The following is a 24,736-nucleotide window of genomic DNA, read 5'->3' as shown; positions in this document are numbered from 1 at the left end:
AGTGAAACTGTTTTACGGGAGCTGGTGTCTCGGCGCGAGAGCACCGCGCACGACGCACGTGTGCGCGTTTGAGGTCATTACGAAGAAAGCGTGGTGTATAACAATCCGTCGGCCGCTGGAATAGAAAATAGCCCGGCCAACGAATAACATACATTTTCCTTGGCACGCTATAGCGGCCGTTGATGCGTCTTCGTTCTCCACGGTGAATAATGTGCCACGGAACCTATTGTACACGCGTGCGTATCGATCGAGGATTCGAATTTCTATTTCGTAGGACTCGCGGCCAGTTCTTCAGCTCGCGGCACGAAGATTCGCGACGACCGATATTCCAAGGATTCCTAGAAATCGGAATGTCCGTCGAGGAAAGAATTTCGTCACGGTGGTCGGTGATCAAGATCACCGTCGTTCGAGCGCGGCGGAACCACGGGGCAAAAATCAACCACCTCGCGTATTCGACCACGCAACAGCATCCCGCTCGCGAGCAAAACGGCCCGATCCTCGTGACCCGATTCCATCGATTTCTACAATTTTCTATTCGGATTCGTCCAACTCGATTAAAGCGGAAGAAACTCGCGTTCCTCGTTCGAGCGTTAAAAATCCGTATCGGTTTTGGTGAAAGTGTCGAGAAAAAGACTCTCCTTTTCTTCGCTAGATTCGAGCCGTGTCTCCGCTCGTGTCTCGGCTCCGAGTTATCATCGGCGGAGACAGTCCGTCGACATTTCCATCGACGAAAAGAAGCGCGACCAAAAATGGTAAAAGCGCGAGTACGAACGGTTCTTGCCACGATGAAAGGAGACCACTCGCGAGGTAAGGATCCATCCCACCTGTCCCCCTCCGATTTTAACCTGCTTTTGCAGGACGATGGAAGACGGCTCCCCGTCGCGATCCGCGTACCGCGAAACGTTTTACCGTCCTCGTCTCGCGTTATCCTTTTTCTCGCGCGAGCAACGACACCCGAGAGACCCAAACGCGGAAGGGGACCGACCGATCCTCCGATCCGATTGGAAATCCTCGTGGTCGGAGGAGTTTGTTGTCGATTGCGCGGCACTCGGTGGTATTAGCGACTCGTTGACCGGTGTTTCCGCTTGTCCTCGTAATCGAGGTCCGCTCGCGTTCCCCCCGGTCGGAGAGCAGCCTGCGTCACTGACCGCGTAAGAAAGTGGAGCTTTCGTGGCGGGCCGACCGGAAGCGGCGCGAAAATGCTTTCAGGAAGCAGAGGTCGACGGTCACTCGCTCCTCACCGTTTAATATTCCAGCCTGGATTCGCGCGGCCCTAATTAATCGACGCGTGTCCGGATCGTTCGCGAAATTGCGCGCGCGGTTCGGAGAAAGAGAGCTCGGTCGAACGAACGACCGTATCCGTGAACCGAGGTCGTAAAAGGTCGACCTCTCGATCTCGGAGCGATTAGGGTTCACCGTCTCCGGGTTTACCGGGTTCCGATCGAGCGAGCGGCAACGTTTCGTATCGAGAAATCGCTACCGTTACTCTGTTAGGAAGGCGGTAGGTTTTTCGCCGGGTTCTCCTCGATTCGCCTTGGTTTCTAGCTGTACCATTGTACCGTGTAACTGTACCGAACGGTACGGTTCTCCCGCGAACGATAAATAACTAGCGGCGGCGTCGACACGGACGGTATTACCCCTGTCGAGCGATCGCGGTGTTCCCCCTACCCTTTCGACGAGTTTCGATCGCGACAGCGATCCTGGACCAGAAACATCAATATTTGGTAAATCTCGCGTCGATCGAGCGGGTACCGAGGGTTCAACGGAGATGTCACCGTACGAATTTATGCAATTTCCACGGGCATGCAATTTGTTATGTGAAAGTGTTGCGCGGTGCATCGCCACGAGGAGCTTTAATTGCTATTCAGCCAGCCCGTTCGACAAATTCTCTTCCGTTCGCGTTACGTAAAGAGGTAAAAGTAGTCGGTCGTGCGACGAGATTTTGCTTCTCTTTCGACAGAGGCGATCGCCGATCGACTACGGCGGGGTACGCACCAAAAAGAACCGAAAGTACCGTTAGTCGCGGACCGATGCGATCCCTGGAATCCCCGAGGGCTTTCTCGCCTCGGTCGCTCGCGCCACGTCCCACCGGGACCCACCGTGACCCTACGGGACCCGGTATCGAAGGGACAAAGGTCCCGCGCGCGCGTTCGAACCTCGATTCGAGGGATCGAAAGTGCAGCCGCGAGATTAAATGCCTACGGCGAGCTGGGAAAATATGTTTGTAGGTCGCTCGAAACTCGCCGGTGACGCGAGAGCATCGTAAATCACGCGAGCCCCATCCGACGGATGACTTTCACGGTTCCGAGGAGAGCCGTCTTTTTAGGCCAGGGGACCGCCAAGTGGTTCTGGCCAATTTCGCTTTTCGCGCGACACCGGAGGAAACGGGCCCCGAGACCCCGGACTCGACTCGCGCCCGTTGCCGAACCATCGATAAGAAAAAGTGTGCACGCGATCGATAACGAGTCACCGAAATTCTCTCGAGGTTCTCGAGGTTCTCGAGGCTCTCGACACTTTCCAATTCGGTTCCCATCGGTCGGTATCAAAGACCTACGCCCGATACACGGATCGAGGTTATCGTCCCCGCGCCTAATATTCGTCGCTAGATGCTTCCTAAGAGGAATTTACCTCGAAGTAGGTCGATCGAACGAGTCCGTCGAGTATCGTGATCCTCGTACGAGAGGTTCCCAGCGTTCGTACTTTCGACACGACGGATTCGAACTCGACGAACGCGCTCCGTGACGCGCGTGAAAATTGAAACGTCGCGCGTGTCTCTTTCGATATCTGACATCCGTAGTTCCCCGTTGCTTCCTGAACTTAGTCGCCTGCTCGATTTCGTAAGAGTTGGACGCATTCGCGCATCGCAACGTGTGCGAAATCTGTTATGCGGACGTGTTGCGCGACACCGGCGCGTTAAGAAACCTAGCGGTCATCGATATTCGACTCGATCCAGGAACGACTCCGAACGAAAGCGTTCGACGACATCTGTCGCTCGGTTCCGCGCCGAAACTTACCGCGCAATTCCACGACGCGACGTTATTTTCAACCACCGTTCGCGCGATTCCCCGCACGCGAGTGGAGAGGAAACACCAAAGGAATCAACACTTTGAGAAGTCGCGCGCAATTTTCGAACAAAGGGTCCCCCGAAGGTCCTGATTCGTGGCTGCGCACAACACGGCTCGACGTCGTACGATGTCGCACATGCGAACGCGGAACGATCGGGATGCTGGGTACACTGTCACACGTGAAAACACGCGAAATCGATTCTCGTGGCGCGAGTCTCGACGCTTCGAGGGTGCGGATCGTAGAAGAATAGGGAAATGTCGTTTGAGGTTTACCGTGTGCGCGTCGTCGTGCACGGAGATGGAAGGACGAAGCCGGAGTGCACGGATCGTGACGCCCGAGCCGTTTGAACGTCTTTCTCGCACTGAGCTACGAGGCCGGTTGAGCAATAACGCGCAGCCCCGCGCGACCACGCACCGACACACTCTACCTCAGCGGTTCTCCGTTCGGAGCCTCGACCGGTACCCGAGGCGGGGAGAGGAGACTCCGCTCGGCCGATTTATCCATTCGTTGGCTCGATAACTCGACGGCTCGCAGCGCGTGAAACTTTTTACGCGTCGAGACACCGATTTACCAACGTAGTTTTCAGCCCTCGAGCTCGAATATTTCTCATCGAACGTCTAGTTAACCTTTACCGAGACTCGACTCCGATCCTCGATTCGAATTCGTACGAGCCTGTACCGGTCTCGACGAGTTCGAAACGACCGAGGAATGCAATTATCGAACATCGATTCCCACTCGAACGTTCCGTTCCGTTCCGTTCCGTTCCGTTGTGGAAAGGGGTCACGGAACTCGATTGAAAACCGCTGCGCTGGGCCGACCCACCTTGCAGGAGTATGCAACACAAAATACGTACTCTCCGTCGGTCAGCGTTGTCACGGGCGCCGACGTGGTTGGCAGCCTTGGTAGGAGCACTACGACATCCTCGATCCTTGCCAGATTCCGTCGTGTTTTATTCCTTTATCCTTTCTACGCGCGAGCGGTTCGCTCGACCGAGTTTCCTCGATGGTCGAATCGCAACGATGCTTGCGTTCGACTTTCGAGCACCGGGAACGAGCCTCGACCAATCGAAGGGAGATGAAAATTTCGAAAAATTCCCTCTACGCGCGTACCAGTGTGCGGCTCTCGATCGGAGGAGATCGCGCGCGCGCGCGCGTGCGAGCACGCACTTTTCCTCGCGGCACGGCGCGTTGCAAATCGAAAGTGCAATCCCGTCACCTTCCGCGCGTTAGGGCCCGTTCTGCCCGGAGATTGCGCAAGCGTGCGCGACTCGAAATCGGTCGCGAACCTCGTGCGCGGTTCGCGTGCTCGTTTCGGCCTTAAAGGCTGAATCGGTCGGAGCGATCGCGATCGGAAGGTATTCGACGATACTCGAGATTCTATTACCGATGAAAAAGGGCCTTCGGTACGCTCGCGGGATAATTTCATCGGTTCTGAATCATCGAGCGATTGTTCTCTATTCTCCGCGGCGGCACGGAATAGGCAATCTCGTCTCATGTATAATTTCTAGCACGTAACACGGATTCCATCTACGTACACGTACCGTGAAGCCATTACGATTTGAACGCGAACGATAATGGTATCTGTCGGTCTCATTGGCATAAACGCAGAAGGTTGCATTTGCATTCCCCGCGTATTTATGGCGATATTGCGACTGCTCGAATCAGGAAATCGTATCGCGAACAAATATTTTCGATACGTCGAGCGGCTCTTCTTACCAGTTATTTGCCAATTTCTCCGCCGTTATTTAACTTTGTACGACTATTGGAAGTTTCTAATGCCGTTAATTAATTTTCTCTTGGTCCCATTTTCGGATTTCCCTGGTATCTCGATCTCGAGAAATCTTCGTTAGCCGCGACCATTACCCTCGGCTAATAATGACTCGGGAGATTCGGAGTTCCGTTGGTTACGGAGCGATCGCAGTTAGGGGAAAGCCTCGGACAACAGTTATTGCACGCGTGTCGACCGACGATCAACACTCGATCGCGCTCTATATGTTAATCGCGATCTATAAAAACCGCCCGCGAACCGAGCAACGTTTTATCACTTTTTTCCGTTTTTTTTTCGAGAGTAACGTAATTATAGATTTCACAGCTTGCGATAAAAATAATGACAGTGTTGCGTAAAACGATAAATCGAAAGGTGAGTCATTGTTTGGTTGCGTGGCCCTTACTCGTGTGTATTAAAATTGTTTCCGACTCGCGCGAAATCGAGGACGGTAACGATACGCAACGGGTACGATTTCCCGTTCGCGAAACAAGATTCGTCGGGAGATCTCCTCGCAAAGTCGGTAATGGTCGCTACCTCGTTATCGGCGCCAGGGAACGCTCATTCGTGCACCCTGTTTACATTACTTTCTTCACAATTTTCTATTAAAATTGTCCAACGAGAATGCGTCCGATCGACGTGCCAGGAGAGCAAAAAAATTGTTGAAAAATCGTCGACGGTTTGCGTCGAACGACGTTTCCTCCCCTGCCTCTGCCGTCACCTCGACGAATTCACCCGCAGGTGCAACAATTACTTGCTTCTTGATCGATCGAACGACTCGGTGGATCTAGATTATTCGCAATATTCTGCAAAACACGATAATGACGTTTGTAAATTGACGACGTATTGCAAGAATCAGGGACAGGGTATTACTTAACTTTTTTATTTTCTTCCTCGTCTTCCTTACTCGGAAGCGCTGTTGACAATTCGATTACATCGACGAGTCTAATCGATCCGGAAAATAATTTAGAAATCAACCTTGCAGTGTTTAACGAATAGCGGCTACCTCGGATGCGAATTAACGTCGTCCTCCTTTTTAATCTCGTTCACTTTCTTCCAGCGAAAAACACACGTACACGGGTATCGATCGTAGAAAATGTATTTCGGATAATCGATATCGATATGGAAATGTTACGAGACGCGTTACGAAATGTTACGTGTCCCGCCATTACGATCGGTTCGCGACTAGTTCGACCAATTCACGGACCAATTCGCAGTCGGTCACCGTCGCACCAATCTCCTTGCTGGATCCAATTTTGACCGCGTTGCCTCCGCCGGAGACCATCTTCTTAGCGGACGCGTGGAACTCCTTCGCTCTGGATACCCTCTTTACCTTTACAATATTGTCCTTGGTTATTCCAGAACCTGGCACGACGATAATTCTTCCTTGAGCTCTCTGAACCAAACTCCTGATCAACTCTAATCCTTCTTCGGCAGTGTCTCTCTGACCCGAAGTTAGGATTCTCTCGAATCCGAGTTCTATCAAGGTCTCCAGGGACTGCAAGGGGTCGTCGATCTCGTCGAAAGCTCGATGGAAGGTGACTGGCAGAGGGCTGGCCGCGGATAGTACGTCTCTGCAGAATTCTACGTTGATCCGGTTGCTAGATGTCAACGCTCCAAAGACGAAACCATCCGCACCGTGATCCTTGAGGATCCTCAGATCGTGCAGCATCACGTCCATGTCCTCTCTCGCGTAGACAAAGTCACCGGATCGCGATCGAAGCATGACGTAGAGGGGAATGGGCGAGAAACTTTTGATTTTCTTCACGAGACCGGGGCTGGGTGTTAAACCGCCCTCGGTGAGAGCCGAGCAGACTTCGAGCCTCGTTGCACCACCCTCGATCGCGTTCCTCGCCGATTCCAGACGATCGACGCAGATTTCCATCTGAAACATCGATCGGGATACACAGGAGTGAGTAGAAAGGTACTATCGTCGCTATAATTGTACAAAAGTATAGTGTGATCGTCGCAAAGGATTTTTTCCCAAGTTTCGAGGCGAGTACTTACCGTTTACTCGTCGATAATGGAAAAATTCTCAAAGGCGTTGCCAATTTCGCGGCGAGGCGCAGCGGGACGAATGTCACTAGCAATTTGTTACTAGGAATGTTGGATAAGACGACGACCAGTGGCTCGTTGTATTTAAAACGGTGACGAACTCGGCTACCGAGACGACTCGATGACGAAATTGGAACGAATTTTCAAATTTCGTCGCGCGACGATATTCGCGAGTCACCGATAACGATAAATAGAAGGAAAAAACGACGAATACCTATCGTGCACGAGTGCACGTGGTCTGCGCAGCCACGCGTAGATGCGACGATCCCGCCATCTTCGGATACTCACCGAGTTAATCGCCAGAGCTACGAAAGATAACGAGCAATTCATATCCGACACAGAAACGTACGTACGTCGTCGTACCAATGAAATTCACATGACAAAAAGTAAACATGTACCTTGATTATTGTTGCATCAGGTTCGTCCGTACAACAGGGATCAATAATCACTGCACACAGGGGATTTATAAAGCGCATTGAAATTCTGTATTATACAACACATATAATAAAATAATACCAAGAGTTATACAAGTAAAAAATAATAATAATAATAATAATAATAATAGTAATAATAATAATTATAACAAATATTTAAGCGAAATTTATAATAGGGCATTGGCAATAGGGTCTAGAGGTAAAAAATAAAATACTTAAGAATGAGAGGACAGCAAGGAGCAGGACGAAAAAACCGAGGTCCTTGGGGTCGCGAGAGACTGTTCTTTTTTTTTGTTTCTCGTTTACCGATGTCGTACACGCGATCCCGTTTAGCAATCGAGACGATGTTCGGAACGATTCGCAATTTTTTGTCCAATCGATCGATTCGCAATTTGGCCCGGGAACGATATCGTCTTTGGAGAACTAGTAAAGTAATTTTCCGTGGGTCTATTCCTCGGGATCCCCGACCGATTTCCATTCTCGCTCGTTACGAATTTACATGCCGGCTGGGGCGCGGTGTTTGTTTCTCTCGTCTCCTAATCGCGACGCGGGTACCGCGCGGAATCAGAGATCGCCGTTCGAGACCGCGATCGCCGACGGACTCGTCGGGTTGCTCGTGCTCGTTGTCCACTTGTTCTTGTGCGGATCCACGCCGAAACCCTCGTCGTAGTTGCCCCTCGTGATGAACAGCTGCTTGAAGTGCGGGATGCAGTAGAGTTTACCGTTATTTAAGGTGAACGTGTCCATCCTGTACGGGGAGTGAGAGAAAAAGCGTCAACGTTTTTATTTGCCGATCATAGGTAGCGATTGATTGATTGATTGATCGATCGATCGATCGATCGATGTGGGTTTCTTTTGTGTGTGTGTGTGTTTCTTTTTGTTTTGTTTTTTTAATAACGTTACCTCAGCACGCAATTGCACTGCAGACACCGGAAGCACTGTTTGTGAAAGATTTTGTTATTCGTCTCGACCTTTTCGAGGGGATACACTTTCTTTTCGCAGCTCTCGCACACGTCCGTGCAGCTCGCCTGAATCTCCTGTTTCGTCGTTTTCGGGTTTGGAAGAAATCAAAATAAATGGTAAACAGAAAGTCGTTGGATGAAAACAGTGAAGGGCTGATGAGGAGCAAATGAGTATGCGGAGGTGACGCGTCAGAGCGAAGGAAGCCTCGGAGGCATTTTATTTTCTCTACCGAATTTGTTTAAACGAAACACACATTTAGCCTCGAGGGATCGTACTTTCGGAAAGGGATACGCAGGGTGGATCACTCGAACGGCTGTATCCGGAAGTATCTAGAAGAAAACCTTTATCGAGATTAATTTCCTTCGAGATTTTCAGGTCGTCGATAGGTTTTTTTTTTCATACGGAACGAATCGCTCGAAGAAAATTGTTTCGAAGCACTCTTTTTCCACATCCACGAGCAACCGAGATATAATTTTGTAACCCCGTTTAAACGATCCTACCCTGAATGGCGCCATTTACGTTTAAACATTCGGTGTTTCCAAGTGTGACACGTAATTCACAATCGCTTTGTTCTTTTTTTTCTTTTTCGTCAGGATGTGCCCTTTTATTTATCGTTTGCAATACGATCGTAATAAATCGTTACACGTGAAAGGTAAAAGGTAAAGAACAAGAGTATCATAAGTCGCTAAAAATTATACAATCCAAGACGCAAACGAAAGTCTACGGTAAAATCATTTCGACAGAGTAGGCCGCGGATCTAAGCGATCGGTCTTATAAATTAATTGCTCGCAGATATATAAATACTTTTCTCGCCAATTAACAACAAACAATCGCGGGTTTTGTTCGCATCGTGTCGATAACAATGTTTCCCTTAAAATTATTGCACTGAATTCCATCGATCGAGGAGAAACTACCCTTCGTCGACGTTTTCTCGATAAAATAGAAAAGAAAAATGTTGGATAAAGTCGCGTAGAGAATATAAATACACACACACACACACACATATGTACGTGTAAGTATATAATCGACAGTTTACGATCTCGTCCTCTCTACGTAATACTAAAGATTTTGATTTAAAAAGAAAAAGAATCACTAATGCCTCTAAATCTTGCACCTCTCCGAGCTCTTCGTCGACTAAGAAAAGATCTCTGGACGTATACCCTGAAACTCTACTTCGAATCGTTCCATCGCCCCTATTCTCTTTCTCCCTCTTTCTCTCTCTCTCTCTCTCTCTTATTCTCTCTGTCTCTCGTTCTCTCGATGCGATTCCTTCGACGTTCGTGGACCAACTTCGAAGCGACTCTCTGTGTGTGTACGCGATCGAAGGTAAATTTCAGGGGATGCTTCCGTCTCGTCCCGACGCGGTGCACTCCTCTAAGTGGTTCCAGGGAGCGGGGGGTGTTGGGGGTAGGGGAGGTCGATATACACGTCGTTCTTCTATACCAATGATAAATATATATTTATATATATTTATATGTATATTCGTATGTATACGTATATGTATGCGTACTGTGCGTTCGCGTTGGCAATAACGAAGGAATTCGATACCAGTCCTCGCTTCGGGGATTCGAGGGTGAGGGTTGGAGGGCTCGCGAGGCCACTGCGGAGGACCCTAAACGCTAAGGACTATAGCGAGGCTCCCTCGTATCGTCCGTCCATCGAACATTATATAAAAATTATAAAAAGCCTATTATTCGGTACGTGTGCTCTCGAGGCCGGGTTCTTTTTAATCTCCGTAGGGAAGGAACGATGATTTTCCCGAACTGCTCTCAATTCACTGGCTGGATCGTACGACAAGGAGCTCGAAAACTGACACTGGATTCCCTGGACCCCCGTCGACTCACTGGAAACTCTCGTTTTTTCAACGAACTTTTTCACCGGTGCTGGTCGTACACGACTATAACGGTTCCCGAGGGAGTTCCTCGTCCGGCCTCGGTTTACACTCGGCTAGCCAGGACCGTTCTTTTCAGCTCGGAACGGTAGCGCCGCGCGTGTTCGAAAATTCTTCCGTTTACCGATCGTGTTAAATAGTTGGTCGCGTCTTTTCCTAATATAAATATTCTCTTTGGTAGAAAAGGGATGTGATTTTCCAGGCGATTGTTCGAGGTGCACCGGTGAAAACGATCGCGATCGAGTTCCACGCGCCAGGGGTCGAGACACGTCTCTTTCCGTTCAACCGTTTCTGTTTCGCTCCTCCTCTTCTACCGGCAGACGCGCGTAAAAAGTCTTACGTCTACCAAGCGATAAAAAAGACTCGAAACTCTGTAAAAAAGCGCCCGAAAAAGCTCGTAGGTCCTAAGTACTTTTAGACTCTGGAGAGAGACACTCGAGTCCACGATGAAATCGCTCTTTTTTATTCGTCAGGGGGTCAGGGGGTCAGGGGGAGAGTGGAGGCTCGAGGCTCACCGGGTCGAAGAGGTTTTTATTTCTCTCGGTAAAAGAGCTCGTACCCGGACAGCCTCGAGGTTCACGATCGTTTCTCTTTTAAACTCCGCCTGCGGTTTTCGCTCGGCGCTCGCGAAAAAAAAAAGAGAAAAAAGAACGAGCGAGAGACGATGTTCGTAGCGACTCGAATCAATTTTGGCACCTAATTACGCGAAATCGGTTTTTGGCACGCTCGATCGGGACGAGCAGCGCGTCTCGCAAATCGCCGTGAATTTTCGTCGCTAGGAGCTTCGCCCGGTTCCGTTCTCGTGAACTCCCCGGTATACAATACGCGTCGAAAAACTATTCGTAAACGTTTCGCGTGTAAAAAGACCGATTCGAAAAATCGCGTAGCGAGCCCGGAGTAGGCGTCGAGCGCTCCGTGTGTAAAATTTAGGCACCGATTTCGATCAGATCGCGAGATACTTAATTATTACAGGGGGTGTGTGGGAGGGAGAGTTTCAATTCCATCGCTTTTCTTTAACCTGCTCGACAACGCGCGTCTAAACTAAATCTACGCACAGTTTCGATACGAGAAGCGCTCGACGCGTTCGAGGCTCGCTCGTCGCCTGTCGCGAGTACAATACAATATACAGTCTACGCTAGATTTGCTAAAAGAACGCTCTCGTCTGGAAAAGACTTCTAAAAAAGAGAAGAAGAAGGAAAAAAAAACCGTAAAAACCGCACAACGAAGGACACCGACCGTGTCGTTCCTCTGAAGCGCAAGATTCCAACCGAATTCGTATCCTCGTTGCGTGCGTCGTTCATCTGACTCTTCGCTCCGTTTTGATTGGGCCCTTTTAATCGCGTCCTTGGGCCTCGGATCCTCGACATCCCGCGCGTCCTTTACTGTTCGCGTTCAACAGAGAATATGGATCACTGGATCGTTGTCGCCAAGTCGTGCGGAAAAGCCGGCCAACACTTTTGCAGGCGTCACATCAATCTCAAGACCAAAATGCGAGGCAATCGGAACAACACAGGTCGCGGGTATCAATTCACGCAAACTAGTCATGCTGTGTGTAATTCGAGTGAGTGCGGAATTACCATCGTTTCGGCCTAGATACGTTTCTTATCGCAGAGCCGAGGTCCAGTTTGCGTTATCCTCTATCGGGGATTGTTTCGCGATGGTACGATTTAGTTTTCTACACAGCTACTGGAGATCAACGAAACCGAATCGACGAAATTCGAGCCTACGGGCTCGAAGAATCTTTCTTTCGATGTCGGAGAAAACGTTGGAACATCTTTTCCTCGTTTATTCGGAGGCTGGTCGTGCGATTCTTCGAGCCCGGAGCCGCCCTCGAAACTCGTCAATTTGCGTGCACACAACAAGTACAACGATCGATACAAAGTTACTCAAAATCGAAACAAAATAATACCGAGTGATCAAATACAAGTGGCAAGGTTACGGTGCAAACGTCGCGCAACAGTCGTGAGAACACGTTCCTGTTATCGCTGGTTAACACCCTGAGAAAAATCGTGCTTAAAAAAAAAAAAAAGTAAAAAACATATTAACACACACCCACCCACGCACGCATACACGCACGCACGCACCCACTTTGCACCCACGCGCACACGTACACGCTTATAAGAAAAAACAACATTTACAAATCTCAGAAGCGGAGAGGATACGACATCGAGTTCACAGCACACCATGCGAAAAAAAAGAGCCACGCTTCGCAAACAAAATACGAGGGGTAACGCGCGTTAAAGGAAAATCTTTAAGGAGAATTCGATTGTCGCGAAATCTCTACCGATCGAACTGAATCGGGAACGCTTGGACGAAAGTTGGACGGTCGGAGGAAGATCGGCCGCTCAAGGCCACTCGAACGGTTACCCCCACCGGGTCTCTTCTCGGTGCGAGGATTCGGAGTGGGGGGGTCGGTGGCCTTGAGTCCCCGGTTGATTTTCCTTCGACCGTGACGCGATCAGGCTACCGCTTTACCGAGAAAAAAAGGAAATAATTACGAAAGCTCCGTTTCGATTTCGATCGACGAGTTGCTCGAAGGAGGATGAATGGAGGTGGACGAAGTCTCTATGAAAGAGTACTCACCACAAATCGATTGACCTTGACCTTCGGTGTGCGGGGAGATTCGGTCGGTTGCGAGCCGAGGGACTCGAAGCGGGCTCTGAGACTGCTCGCGGACTCTATGCTGAGCTGGTCGCCGGTATTCTGAGCGATTTCCATCTCGGCAATGTTCTGGTTGCTCGGCGCAGACTTTCCGTCCGTCTCCTCCCAGTGCTCGAACTTTGCGCAGAGAGTCTTTGCGCGCGCCGCGTTCTGCGCCTGCTTCAGGAACTCGTCCTCCACCTGAAAACGCTCCGCGTTAGTCGTAATCGTGGAAACTCTGCCGGTCGCGATCTACCCCGCTGATCTTTTCGAAGCGGAGAATCTGGTCGAACCGTCGACGTTGCGTTCGCACGGACGAAAGCTACACCTCTCCTCGATCGTTTCTCACGCGTGTTCGAGAATCTCGAGGCACCGTGACCTTGGCAGAACGTTAATAAACGGTACTACCATTTCTCGCGAACAATGGAAACAGCGCGGCGATCGACGTAAACGAACCTTATCCGAAGCTCGCACGTAGTTGGGATTCCTTTCCTCGTTGCGGTCCTCCGCTTCCTCTTCCTCCTCCCCTTCCTCTTCCTCGTCCTCTTCGGAATCGGAGGCCGTCGATTTGGTGAATTTGTCCTCCGGCGGCGGCGTGAAGCGTTTCAGTGGCTTCGGACCGTTCGGGAGCTCCTTCTTGGTCGCGTTCTCCTCCATTTGCCTGAAGATCGAGAGCATCTTCCTGGCAGTGTCCGTGTGCACCACCTCGTTCACCCTGTCTTCGGCTCTGACCACGTCCGGGTCGCGGTAGATTTCACGTTCCGGGGAGTCCATCTGTCGAAACGAATCGTAGACGAGCCTCGAGTCGTACATAACCAGAGTTTTTCGACCGCTGCGAATCCTCGCTCTTAACGATTTTAATTGCGATCGCTTTCCAAGTAACACGATGCGTGCAGGAATGTTTGCATGCGTTCGAAAGGGTTCTCGAGGGACGAGTGAGACCGAGAAGGAAAAATCGGGTACGCGGAGAAATAACGCACCGGGGGTCGAAAGAGACCCGAGAAAGGCACAGGGGCGTTCGTAGTTACGGGGGGAAATCCGGGCGAGGCAGGAACTCGGGAGAATAAAGGTGTTCCTTTCCACGAATCGTTGCCTCGGCTGAGTCAGCTCTCGAGCGGTTTTAATGCGCGTCCACCGTCTACGGTGGATTTCTACCTGGACGGAGGGGTAAAGCCGAAGAGGGCCGATGACGGTGCACAACGCGCACAATTTGTGGAACGCGGTTTTACGACGTTGCCTGCACACCGTGGGACACGTCACCGTCGATGGAATCCGTTTGGACGATCGTTGCGAGAAAATGAGAACCCCCACCCGGCGTGTTTCACTTCGAAACGATCGGAGATTTATAGATTCGAGAGAAAGCTAATTAGTTCGAGTCGCTGGCGCGAATCTTTGTTAACGACGGTTTCCCCGCTTTTTATTTAGAAAGAGAGAAACAACGAGAAAGATTTATTCCGCTTCTCGTTCTCACACGCTCGAGATAAAGAGGACAATAGCGGCGACGCGCTACCGTTTCTTCCCTCTCTTTCGAAACGAAGTTACATTAAAAGTCATGAAACGCGATCGGACCGTGTTCGTTCACCGCGTTCACCGGAGGAGGAGGAACAGGAGGTGGAGGAGAAAGGAGGGGAAGGTGGAGGAGGCGGAGGAGAAGGAGGAGAAGGAGGAGGAGGAGGAGGAGGAGGAGGAGGAGGAGGAGGAGTCGTTCACAGCCGCTCGGCTGCGAAAATATTCGGGAGAGACCCTCTTTCCACGGATCCCTCGGCCTCCGTGTGTAAAAGTCGAGGATACGCGTCGAAGCAAAAAAAAAAGAAAGTTTTTTCTCGGCTCCCGATCGATAGCTTTCTTCGAAAGGAAAGCGCGTCCAGTGTGTATCGACTGTACGACGTACACTGGGATTCGTGAAAGCGGGCAATTTTGTACACGGCGTCGATTCCGTACACTTTTTCGATGTTCACTGGCTAGCACGACTTCGAAGCGACTAGGTACACCGGGTTTCTACAACGAATTTCGTTGAAACGCTCGACCGACAAATTCTTCTACTCGAGAACACGACGAGTGAATTGGTCGCTGAACGAATCTTTCGCGATATTTTAACGTCCTTTCTCCATCTCCGTTTCGGGAATAAATCGGTTACTCACTTGCGTTATTGTCGTTGGCCTTGGATCGCGAGACACGGTGAAAAATCGAGCGTAAAACGTAATAATCGAAGAGAAGAGACGAAAGTACGCGTAACCGTCACGAGGGAGCCTTTTGTTCCGTGGCTCCGGCAAAGTCCGAACTGGCAGCGTGTCGGCGGTTGCTATGCCGTTCACACGAGGAGGACGCACGGCTCTTACTGTTCCCCCTCGTGAGTTACTGGGAGGGCCACGGTGGTGTGCTCGGTCGCGCCGCACCGCGCCGCGCCGCGCCGCTCTGTGCCGCGCCGTGCCGCGCCGTGCCGCGCCGTGCCGCGCCGAGCCGCGCCGAGCGGCCTGCTCTCTTCACGAATGGAAGGATGTAGGAATACTAACGGTAAAAGTATGGCTGCTGACCACTCGAGGGGGTTCAAGGACAGCCGTGGAATCAAGTGGCACTGTGCGCCTCGCCGAGAGAACCGTCGAGCTTTCACGAGCTTACACGAACCACCACGGGGCCCGATGCGTCGTCCCTCTTCTTACCGAATCGATTATTAATTAGCACCCAGTTGCGCGATCGTGCGCTGCGCGGGGACCGTTCCTTTCGATAAAGTTTCTTTCTGGGTGTTTGGAGAGGGGCTACGAGAGGTTTGCGTTCGACATTAACGCGAACTCGAGACGAGCAGGTGTTAAATCGCTTCGACCCGGATGAACGAATCTTCTTGGATAATTTAGAAATAAGCGAGCTTTACACCGTTTAGAGTCGAGAGAAGTTGAATACTCTTCTCGACACGAATCTTCAATTACGGCGATGGTTAAAGCTATTATTTGTATCGCGGATGGTCAACGTCTCTCGCCAACAGATGTTAAATCGCTCCGACCTGGATGAACGAGGATCTTTGGATAAATTTTCGAGTTCGAAGAACTTGGGCGCTTCGAATCAAATGTTTCTCGAGCATCGAATAATTTAGAAATCTAAGAACCGGTCTCCCCCGTCGATGTTTACGTATCTTCGCGTACCATTTAGAATCCGGAGAAGTCGGGGAATCGGAGCTGTACAACTCGGGCTAACCACGGTAGCCAAAGTGCCATCTCCTACCAACGAAGGAAGCGAAATAAACGCGTTGGTCGAGCAACGGGCCGCCAGTTGCGCAGCTATGGTTCGTACCGAGTCTCTCCAGTGAGAGAAGTTTTAATTACGAGGTTGACGAAATCGATACCGTCGATCGGGGCACTCGAATCGAGTCACGTTGGTGCACCGGCGGAAATCGCTGGGAGATTCGGGCGATAATCGGCCCGATTCGGTTTAATCTTCTTGATTCCGACGAGTGGTTCGAGCTTATAATAGCGCTGATGAAACTCGTGGGAGGTACTTTGTTGGATAACTATCGCGTCGAGGCAATTTGATATGGGTCACGCAGCGATTCGTGCGGTGGAAGTTAAATTAAAACTCGCGACGAGCGATATTGTTGATGGTAAACATAATCTGCGTCCACGCCGACTCGTCGCGGTACTATCGAGAAATTTACGAAACGTCTCGATGGTTATTTTGTTAAACAGCACTCCATGCAACAAACGAAAGGTAGGGTTATTGAATCTCTACGCGAGACCGTTAGAGTTACGATAGGCGTTTAGAGAAATTCGAAAAAGAATTCTTATTGTTAGTGGGATCGTTGAGACGGACTCGGGGACACTCTGCACTCGAAAAAGGGGCGAACCTTGACTTGACCGTCGCGCGGAGGGGTAATACGGAACTTCTTCCGCTCTTTTTCCGGTTCCTTGTAGGACTCGAAGAATTTGAATTTGTTCGAAATGTCCGAGGTCTCGGCGAGAACATCTTCGGTCGTGTCCGTGCTGCGTACCACGTCGTCGGAAACTTGGCGTCCCATGAATGCCTTGTTCGTACAGGTTCCAAAGGATTAAATGAACGCAGAATCGAGCGAGCTTTGAAAACCGAGCGGAAAAGTATTCTGCGCCTCTTAAAACCGAAGAAGAAAGATTTTCAACTTACGTCTCTTGCGCGTCGCGGCGTCTCCGCGGGTGTCTTCGGGTTCACGGGGGTCACGGGTCGTCCAGTCTTTGCCGCCGAGGCGTCCAGTTCCAGGAACAGCGATCGAGATTTCCTGCTAATTCCTGCGCAGCGAGGAATCGATTGTTAATACATTTCTCGATATCGAAGAGGTGATCGATCGGTAAGGCCACCTTGGAAATTCCGAGAGCGCTCGGCAAGAGATCCATTATCGACATTTACCAACGTTCGAGAGATACTTGATCGGTAACGAAAGCTTGTAAATTCCGAGAGCGCTCGAAGAACGTAACAGAACGTAGAGGGAATTAATCTTGGCGCAACAAACTCATCGGAAGGTGTATCTCGGCTGGCAAAGGACACTGTTCGCGGCAAATAGGAGATCGTACGTAAATCCCTTTGTTACGAGCTGCGTTTCCTATTCCAAGAACTCGAGGAGCATACGTTAAGCGATACACATTTCACCGATCGATCAATCTCGAACACTTGGCACCGAATTAACCGTCCCGAGTATCAAACACGGAATGAATAACGACGACAGCGAAAGATCCCCTTTACGCGAGCTACAATGTCTATCTTCGTAACTCTCGCGATACTCTCTCTTCGCTGTAGCGAGCTGCGACTCGAGAAAAGATCTCTGCGGTTTGGACGACGGCCTCGTGGAGTTTCTCTCGGATTGGTCGACGATTTCGTCCAAAGTTGTTCCTTTTCTAAACGGACTGCGCAAGTCGAGAACCCCTACCGGAAAGTTTGCTGAAAAGGTTTCTATTGTTCGCCAGGGCGATGTCTCGTCGAGGTTTCTTCTTTCGATCGCTCTGTAAACGTGCGTAAATGCGTCGTGCTCGTCGCGATCGGGCCACTCCCTCGCGGATCTCTCGGCAGTTGTGGATCGTAGTAAATTGCACCAACGTCGAGTAATCGCGCCACGAGTCCAATCCCGCGGACGGCTAATCGGTCCTAACGGTTTCTAAATATACCACGCTCGGCGAACGCACCTGCCGCGATCACTTCCTCGTCAGCCTTCTCCGGTTTCGGTTTACTGTCCGTCTCGTCGTCGGAGGCGGCAATGGGCTCGCCCCTTTCGAATCGCTCTTTGATGGAACGAGCGTGGGTGGCGGAGTGCTGGATCTCCTCGGCCGCGTTGATCTTCGTCACGCGCTCGCTTCCGGCCACCGCCTGCTGGTACATCTCCTTCATTTTACCCTGTTTGCCCTGCGACAGAAATCGATCTCCGGTGAGCGAAAACCACTTCGACCTCGGTAAATGTTCGTTCGAAATTAGAGCTCTCGAACCGGCAAAGTATCGTACCTTCGGAGACGATTCGCGAGGTAAAGGAACGGTTACGGGTTCGGTTCGACTCTCGGTTATCGTTAAAAAAGGGGATCGTTGTTCGACGCGAACGATTCGCGTCGTTCCACAAATCGTTTCACCGCGCACGCGTTGCACGACGTGACGCGCGTTCTTGGGAGAATGCGTGCGCCACATTTTCTTCGGCTGGAACTTTTTCCGCGTCTACGTCTAATGGGCACGATGTCATTACCCCGGACTACTTCGCGAGCGATTTAGTCGTTCCTCGAATTAACCGGAACCGGCGATCTTTTCCTCGCGTGAACGTTATCGAGGTCTGGGCCGGATCCGTGACGGTTCAACGAGCCCGAGAACGAACGTTACCATGAACAACCGCGAACGAATCCCAGCGATCTCCTCTTTCCTCGCCTCGCGTTGAACCTCGCGTCTACCCTGCTGGCTGGTCGACTCCCAACGATTCTTGATGTCGTCCATTTTGGTGAAGCTTATCGGGCGCTCGCGGGTCGTACGTTTCGCCTTCACGATCTCGCTCTGCACCTCTGCAACGCACAAAACACGAGGATGGAACTGGCTTCGATTCGAGAAACTTTGCGCGAGTAGCTCTTCCTCGAGACACGCGACACTGGCGTACTTTCGACGACAAGTTTCTCCTCTTTGCTACGATGAAAAAAGGACATTTCACGAAGCGAATCGTTCCGGGGAAAATTATCGACCAATGGGAATTAAGTACAGTTTGGGGAAATGTTCAAAGGACTTTCGATTTTCGTACCTCGTGCTCGAGGTGACAAACTTTTCTACGCGTAAAACGAGGTCCAAGACGACCTCGAAAACTCTTCTCCAATCGGTCGAACATCTCCGCACTCGCGACGCTCTCGTATTCTTCGTTCGTCGAGCACCAGAGGAGAAAATTGCGCGTGGAAGTAAATTCGATGATTGTTCCGCAGCTTTCGAGTCCCGGTTTGCGCCGTTGGTCCAACTTTTTTCAATACTCCCGTTCCATCGAGAGGAGCGGTTGCAAAAAGAGCTACTTCTCTCAAGGAAGTACTCCAGCCGTTGGCGGAACAAAAGGAAGATAGAAAAGGGGAAACGGGAGAATGCTCGAAACATCAACGGCGCTGGATTCCGATTTGAATTAAATGTTTCTCCGCCCTCACCTTCCGTCTCCTCCGTCTCCTCGTCCTCCTCGGTTTCGCTCGACTCCTCGTAAGGGATTCCATTTAGCGACTCGTCCGCTACTCCGATATCCATGCCTTTGGCCTGGAATCTGGACAAAAGGATGCGCAAAGTAGTCGTAAACGTTCCAACGAATTTCTGAACGAACGCGTTCGCGCACGCGTCAAAGAAAACCGCTGATCGGTCGAACACGGTCCGTCGTAATCGCGAGACCGATTTTAACGTTGGCGAATTCATTTTTCACTCCACTGTTCTATATTAGCGAGCCTTGGCTTGCACATTTTCGAGTGACACGGCAACTTCTGGCGGCAGCATTTGATCGCGTTACTCTGCCGTCGTCCAGCTTTAATGCGTTTCGTTTGCCTCGGTGTCCAGCTTGGAATGCAATTTACGGTACAAGAACCGAGGGGGATCGAGCGCGCCGCGAGGAACACTATCCGGTGCAAAAGTTTCCTCCGGTGGAAATTAAAAACTGGTCCAACGATCGATCTTTTTTTTTCGGGCGCCGATACGCAGTCCACCGATGGACAACGCACGAAAAGCTTTTGAATTTTTCTCGATGAAATCGTTCCCAAATCTTCTTACGTTAACGCGTACGGAAAAATTCTTTCGCACCGATACCGATTAATTTCGAATTGCCTCGTTACCGATACTCGGAATTACCCCTGATCGAAACGAGCCAACGTCGATAATTTGCGAGCGTCCCTTCGAGGATCGACGTTACCGAGAAAATCGTCGGCCTGTGAACAGAGTCCTCGTTGTGTCCATCTCGTGGAAACGAATCTGTGTCACGGCTGAGAACCATCTCCTCGACCGAGGAGAGAGTGAGGCCAGAACCGTTTCGATCGCGATCACGGGCGACGCGGAATCGTTGAAACGCGAATTTACTCACTTGGCGAGTTTGCTGAGGATGCTCGGTGACCTCTTCACCGCGATCTGCGACGGCGACCTTTCGATCTCGTTCGCTTCCGTGCCAGCCTTCTCGAACACTTGGAACCGGGACTTCACGTTCAGGCTCGACAATTCTTCGAGACCCAGGTCCGGTTTGTCGGAGGCTGGAACGAAGAGCGGTGAACGTTTTCGTCGGACACGGTCGACACTTTTACGCGTTAAATGGCTGTGCACGAGTCTACGGTGCGGTACACGGTATTGCGCGCGACCGACGTCACGTCCCGAGAGGAGAGAGGAACGTGGCTACGATCGGATACCGAACCAGAGTTTTAAAGTTTCTCGAAGACTTCTTACGAGTCGTGCACAGTACATTTAACGGTAGCCAATTTTGCTACCAGTCCCGAATCTGCTTTCGTGGATCGGGGACCACGAGGTTTTAACAGGGTTAGTCGTTTGGTAGGGTTACGGACGATTTCGCGTCCGCATTTATCGAAAAACGGTTCTTCTCGCCGAGAAGATTGCCCGCCGAGACGATTTTCCACGCGATCGACCAAACTGGTCTCGACAGTTTTAAATTGGACGATCAACGAGGAAGGATTTGTATCGCGCAACGTTCGTAGACGCTTCCTGCGCTCGAGGCGGTAAACGTTGACCGCTCAAGGTCGCTTCCCCCACTATGGGCCCTTGCTTGGAGATCGCGCAGGGCCCTGGGCAAGTGAACTCGGCTACGGGAAAACTGCGGACGCGAAATCGTCGATCGCGTATTAATGGTTATCCATGCAGCTACGATTCTCTCCAGCTCTTACGATCGTTCGACCAGAGAAAAACGAACAAACGACCGTGCCGAAACCAGAGAAATCGAAACGAACCGAGATTTCAACGCGCGGCGCTGAAAATCGAAATTATGGTATTAGGTGCACTCTGCAAACGGTTAGATCAGCGGTTAGATGTCACTCCCGGGCGACTATTTTCGCCAGGTTTTCCACACTTTTCCGTCAGACTTTACCTCTGACCACGTCGGGCGGCAGCTCTTTCGGCTCGTTCTCCCTAATGATCAGCTCCGGTTTTCGAGGTCGCACTACGGAGTTCACAAGACATCTCTTTGTCGCATTAACGATCTCTCTGCTGATTCGCGTGTAATTATAGGGGAGAGGGGCGCGGTAATTTCAGCGACTACAACAAAGAGGGGTGCACGGAACGTACGAACGTTTATTTCGCCCGTTCGTCCGACACGGCGATCGGATTTCCTTCGACGAGGGGAACTTTCTCCTATTGCCGCGGCGCTCGCTCTCCTCGGAAACGAATTCTCGACTGCTGAATAATAACGGAGGATCGATTAACGCGTTAACGCCCCGAACCGATTGCGCGATAAAAGAACAATCTAGCCTACAATTTTAAAAGAAATTCGCTCCGCTGCGAATAATCATCCAACGGTACGTCACAGATCGCGTAAAAACAAGCGAAATCGTTGCGTTAATTACGTTTACGTCGCGAATCGTCTCTGGTTCCTCCGCGTTAACTTCGAGTCGACTGTTCCGAGATTACGCGAGCGAGCGAGCGAGCGAGATACTTGCCAGTCGATTTTTTGGCAACACGATTTGCGTGGCCATTTAAATTCAACTACCAGAGTTACCACGGAGTATTTAAATCCATTCGAGCAGCAGGGTTTCCAGGAAGCGTTTAAACACGGACCGGTTAAAAAAGGAAATCCTTGCTCGATTAAGACGCGTTCGCGAAATCTCCAAGGGTTGTTTACACGTTCGAGCGGCTGATTCAAAGCGGAGGATGAATCCCCGCGGTGGTAAGGAAAACGGAGCAGAGTAGAGGCGAGCGCGTTTCGGTGAAATCGCGGATCCGCGTTTCGAATCGCGAACTCCTGGGCGGCGCGTATCAAAGCGAGCAGAAAGATTCGCAGATTAGACCCGGAGGCTGGCGCTATTTTAAGGCGAGTTCCGCCTACGTAGTCGCGGACCGTGTGATCGACTTACCAGGCTGGTCGGACTCTTCAACCGGTTTCGGTTGGAAGAGCTCCTTGAAGTGTGGCTTACAGTAAAGCGTGCTCTCGTGGCTCTCGTAATTGTCGACGTTAAGCTGCTTGCTACACTGGACGCACCGGAAGCAATTCTTGTGCCAGACCAGACCCTCGGCCTTTGTCTGTTCCATTTGGAAGACGACCTTGCCGCAACTGCGACAGTTTGGATTCGTGTCGCCATTCTGACCCACCTGCTGTCAAATTCGATTATTCTTTCACCGCTGTTTTCGTCGTCGTTCGTATTTACCTATTTACCTACGCGAGACCAATGGCTGGGTCACTTCAGTCCCCTTTGTAAATATTAGGCGTTTACAATTGGCAAAGTTGTCGCTCCACTTTTTATCGTCTAGATACAGTATTTACGAGGAAAAGTGAGACGAGTCACTCTCGACCCAGCCACCGTATACTGCGAAGGTTAAAGAAAATTATAGTCTCCATGCGTGACGGTAGCTCGTGACCTTCGAGTGCCAACAACAAAGTACTGTTCGTCCGCGAGGCGAGGTTGACGAGTGTTTGTATCCTCACTCCAGTCTACGGTCTACTAGCTCCCCACGGCCAGTAGCGACAATGTATACGATGGTGGGGAAACTGGTAGACTGGAGTGGGGTTGCAAACACTCGTTAGTCTTCTTCTCGCGAACGGACAGTAGATAGAAGGTGATATTTTACATCGGTTTTATTTACATAAAAGGATTTGTCGCGCGATCGTCCACTATGGAGACTTACACGAAAGCTCGAGAAAAATTACTCGAAAAGCATCCTGCGGGCGCCGGCCTCTAACGAAGAGGGTCCTCGACTCTCCCGTTTCAATTTTAACGAGCTTTTACAAGACGACGGGTGACCTGCATCTTGCACGATCTTCCCACGAATAAAATCGCGAAAAAGAAACTCGCGCGCAAATCACTTCGCTTCGCCGCTGCAACTTCTACAACGCGTAGCGATCACCCAGCCAGTCGTTAGAAACGTCTCGTAAAAGCTCGTTAAAATCAAACTCGGATTCTTCCCTCGCAACTCCTTCAGCCACGGCGAAATCTCGTCTCGAATTTTTCCAGTATTTCGATCGTTGTCACCAGGGCGAACGCCCTTCCACTCTCTCCGCGGCTGAAGGGTTAAGTACGCCGATCTCAAAGTATCTCGAGGAGTGCTTACGGCGTTGAGCTGCTGTTGCACTTTGCCCGCGTCGATCGAGCGCACGTGCAGCACCGTCTTCTTGCTCAGAGCGTCGAATTTATTGAAGCTCGACTTCTGTAAACACAAACAGTGGAGGCGTCAAACGAAAAGCGGCCGAGAAAATTCGGCCGGTTTGGTCGTCGTGACGGGGGAGAAAACACGGATGGATTCGCGGTGTTTCCGATCTAGTCTCGGATTTTTTTAGCGTGAGCGTAAAAGCGTGACCCCCCTTTGCATCGAAAATGAACAAGGAAGATACGCGTTACTTGTTCGCGGTGTAGAATCTACGATGCGCGGAATTTCACGACGGCGCCCACGTTGAACACGGGTCCGGTGTGGATTATGATTCCTTGTGCGAGAATTGGGTCCTCAAAGGGTTACCGAACGGAGAAAGGAAATTGTGTGACCGAAAACAGCTTTCCAAACGGTCGTTCGCATACTCGTCGAATTGGAGCGAAAGCTCTGCTCGTTCGGGGCCGGAAACTTCTTACGAAAATTGGAGACGGTCTCTTCGAACAACTAGGGACCGGAGAGCAACCAGGATCCTTCTCCTTTGAAAATAAACGAGCAGAATTTTCACCCCAAGGAAAGTTACACTTTGTAAGTTACAGGACACGTAATCAATTCGGAGTAAGAACACTTTTAATCGATAAGTCGTTGATCCATTAACCTTGTTTGGAAGTGATCTATCGATTTGTACTATCGTTTCTTTATATTTGGATATCTCAGGTCAGACACGTGTCCAGTGACTTACGAACGATGCAAAGACGAGAATGCAATTGCCAGACGGTTATCGAAAAGAAGTAGGATGCGATAAAAGGTGCAAGGCGTAAAGCGACGAAAGAGAGAGAGAGAGAGGGAGAGAAAGAGAAAGAGTGAGAAAGAGAGAGAAAAAGAGAAACTCAGCAAAGAGAGAAAAAAAGCTCCGTAAAAACCGAACGTATCGGTGTGGTTATCTCTTCCGGGGGCTTACCTCGAACCTCGGCCGATCCGTGTCCTTACCCTCGCTCGTTAAGTTTGCCAAACTACAGTAGGAAGCCCTCTGTCCCGAGGAGGTTGGTTTCGTAATTTTCGGTTAAGGTTTCATGCACGGCCGGGGAGGGCACACCGAACAAAAAAGAAAGAAACAGCACGGGCTGTGGGTTAGTGTCGCGGGTAAATGTATTCCGTAAGCGTATGCACCTTCATTCTCGAGTTCGAGGATGCA

The 24,736-nt window shown here is 50.7% G+C and overlaps 3 protein-coding genes across 17 annotated transcripts in view; all 3 read right to left on the bottom strand.

Annotated features, from left to right (window-relative positions):
- Nucleotides 1-3,474, bottom strand: part of Snu (ABC-type transporter snustorr) — a 35,174-nt gene extending 31,700 nt beyond the window's left edge. For both annotated transcript variants that reach the window (XM_076308186.1, XM_076308187.1), the window contains exon 1: nucleotides 3,339-3,474. The gene's annotated coding sequence lies outside the window, so the exon portion shown is untranslated. The remainder of the gene's footprint in view (nucleotides 1-3,338) is intronic.
- Nucleotides 3,475-5,705: 2,231 nt separating this feature from the next.
- On the bottom strand, nucleotides 5,706-7,225 carry LOC143146045 (copper homeostasis protein cutC homolog). The gene is made up of 2 exons (XM_076310030.1): nucleotides 6,838-7,225; nucleotides 5,706-6,715 (listed from the first exon to the last, which is right to left on the bottom strand). Exon 2 carries the CDS (start codon nucleotides 6,713-6,715, stop codon nucleotides 5,999-6,001), a length of 717 nt encoding a protein of 238 aa, XP_076166145.1. The 5' UTR covers nucleotides 6,838-7,225; the 3' UTR covers nucleotides 5,706-5,998.
- A 653-nt stretch (nucleotides 7,226-7,878) lies between these two features.
- LOC143146044 (uncharacterized) overlaps nucleotides 7,879-24,736 on the bottom strand; it is a 30,780-nt gene continuing 13,922 nt past the window's right edge. For 4 of the 14 annotated variants that reach the window (XM_076310021.1, XM_076310025.1, XM_076310026.1 and 1 more), the window contains 13 exons: nucleotides 23,509-23,604; nucleotides 22,317-22,554; nucleotides 21,335-21,406; nucleotides 20,330-20,492; nucleotides 19,419-19,528; nucleotides 18,628-18,803; nucleotides 17,952-18,168; nucleotides 16,942-17,063; nucleotides 16,649-16,825; nucleotides 13,270-13,587; nucleotides 12,757-13,014; nucleotides 8,223-8,356; nucleotides 7,879-8,067 (listed from right to left, as the gene is read on the bottom strand). In XM_076310021.1, the coding sequence (XP_076166136.1) occupies nucleotides 7,884-8,067; nucleotides 8,223-8,356; nucleotides 12,757-13,014; nucleotides 13,270-13,587; nucleotides 16,649-16,825; nucleotides 16,942-17,063; nucleotides 17,952-18,168; nucleotides 18,628-18,803; nucleotides 19,419-19,528; nucleotides 20,330-20,492; nucleotides 21,335-21,406; nucleotides 22,317-22,554; nucleotides 23,509-23,604 (2,265 nt within the window). In that variant the 3' untranslated portion in view covers nucleotides 7,879-7,883. Of the gene's footprint in view, nucleotides 8,068-8,222; nucleotides 8,357-8,470; nucleotides 9,720-11,409; nucleotides 11,556-12,756; nucleotides 13,015-13,269; nucleotides 13,588-16,648; nucleotides 16,826-16,941; nucleotides 17,064-17,951; nucleotides 18,169-18,627; nucleotides 18,804-19,418; nucleotides 19,529-20,329; nucleotides 20,493-21,334; nucleotides 21,407-22,316; nucleotides 22,555-23,508; nucleotides 23,605-24,502; nucleotides 24,572-24,736 lie in introns of those variants that run through there. The other 10 variants (XM_076310016.1, XM_076310019.1, XM_076310024.1 and 7 more) reach the window with 6 other exon arrangements.

The sequence above is a fragment of the Ptiloglossa arizonensis genome, chromosome 4 (assembly GCF_051014685.1).
Source record: "Ptiloglossa arizonensis isolate GNS036 chromosome 4, iyPtiAriz1_principal, whole genome shotgun sequence".
In the NCBI taxonomy this organism is placed as follows: domain Eukaryota; kingdom Metazoa; phylum Arthropoda; class Insecta; order Hymenoptera; family Colletidae; genus Ptiloglossa; species Ptiloglossa arizonensis.
This window is presented reverse-complemented; position numbering and strand designations above follow the sequence as displayed.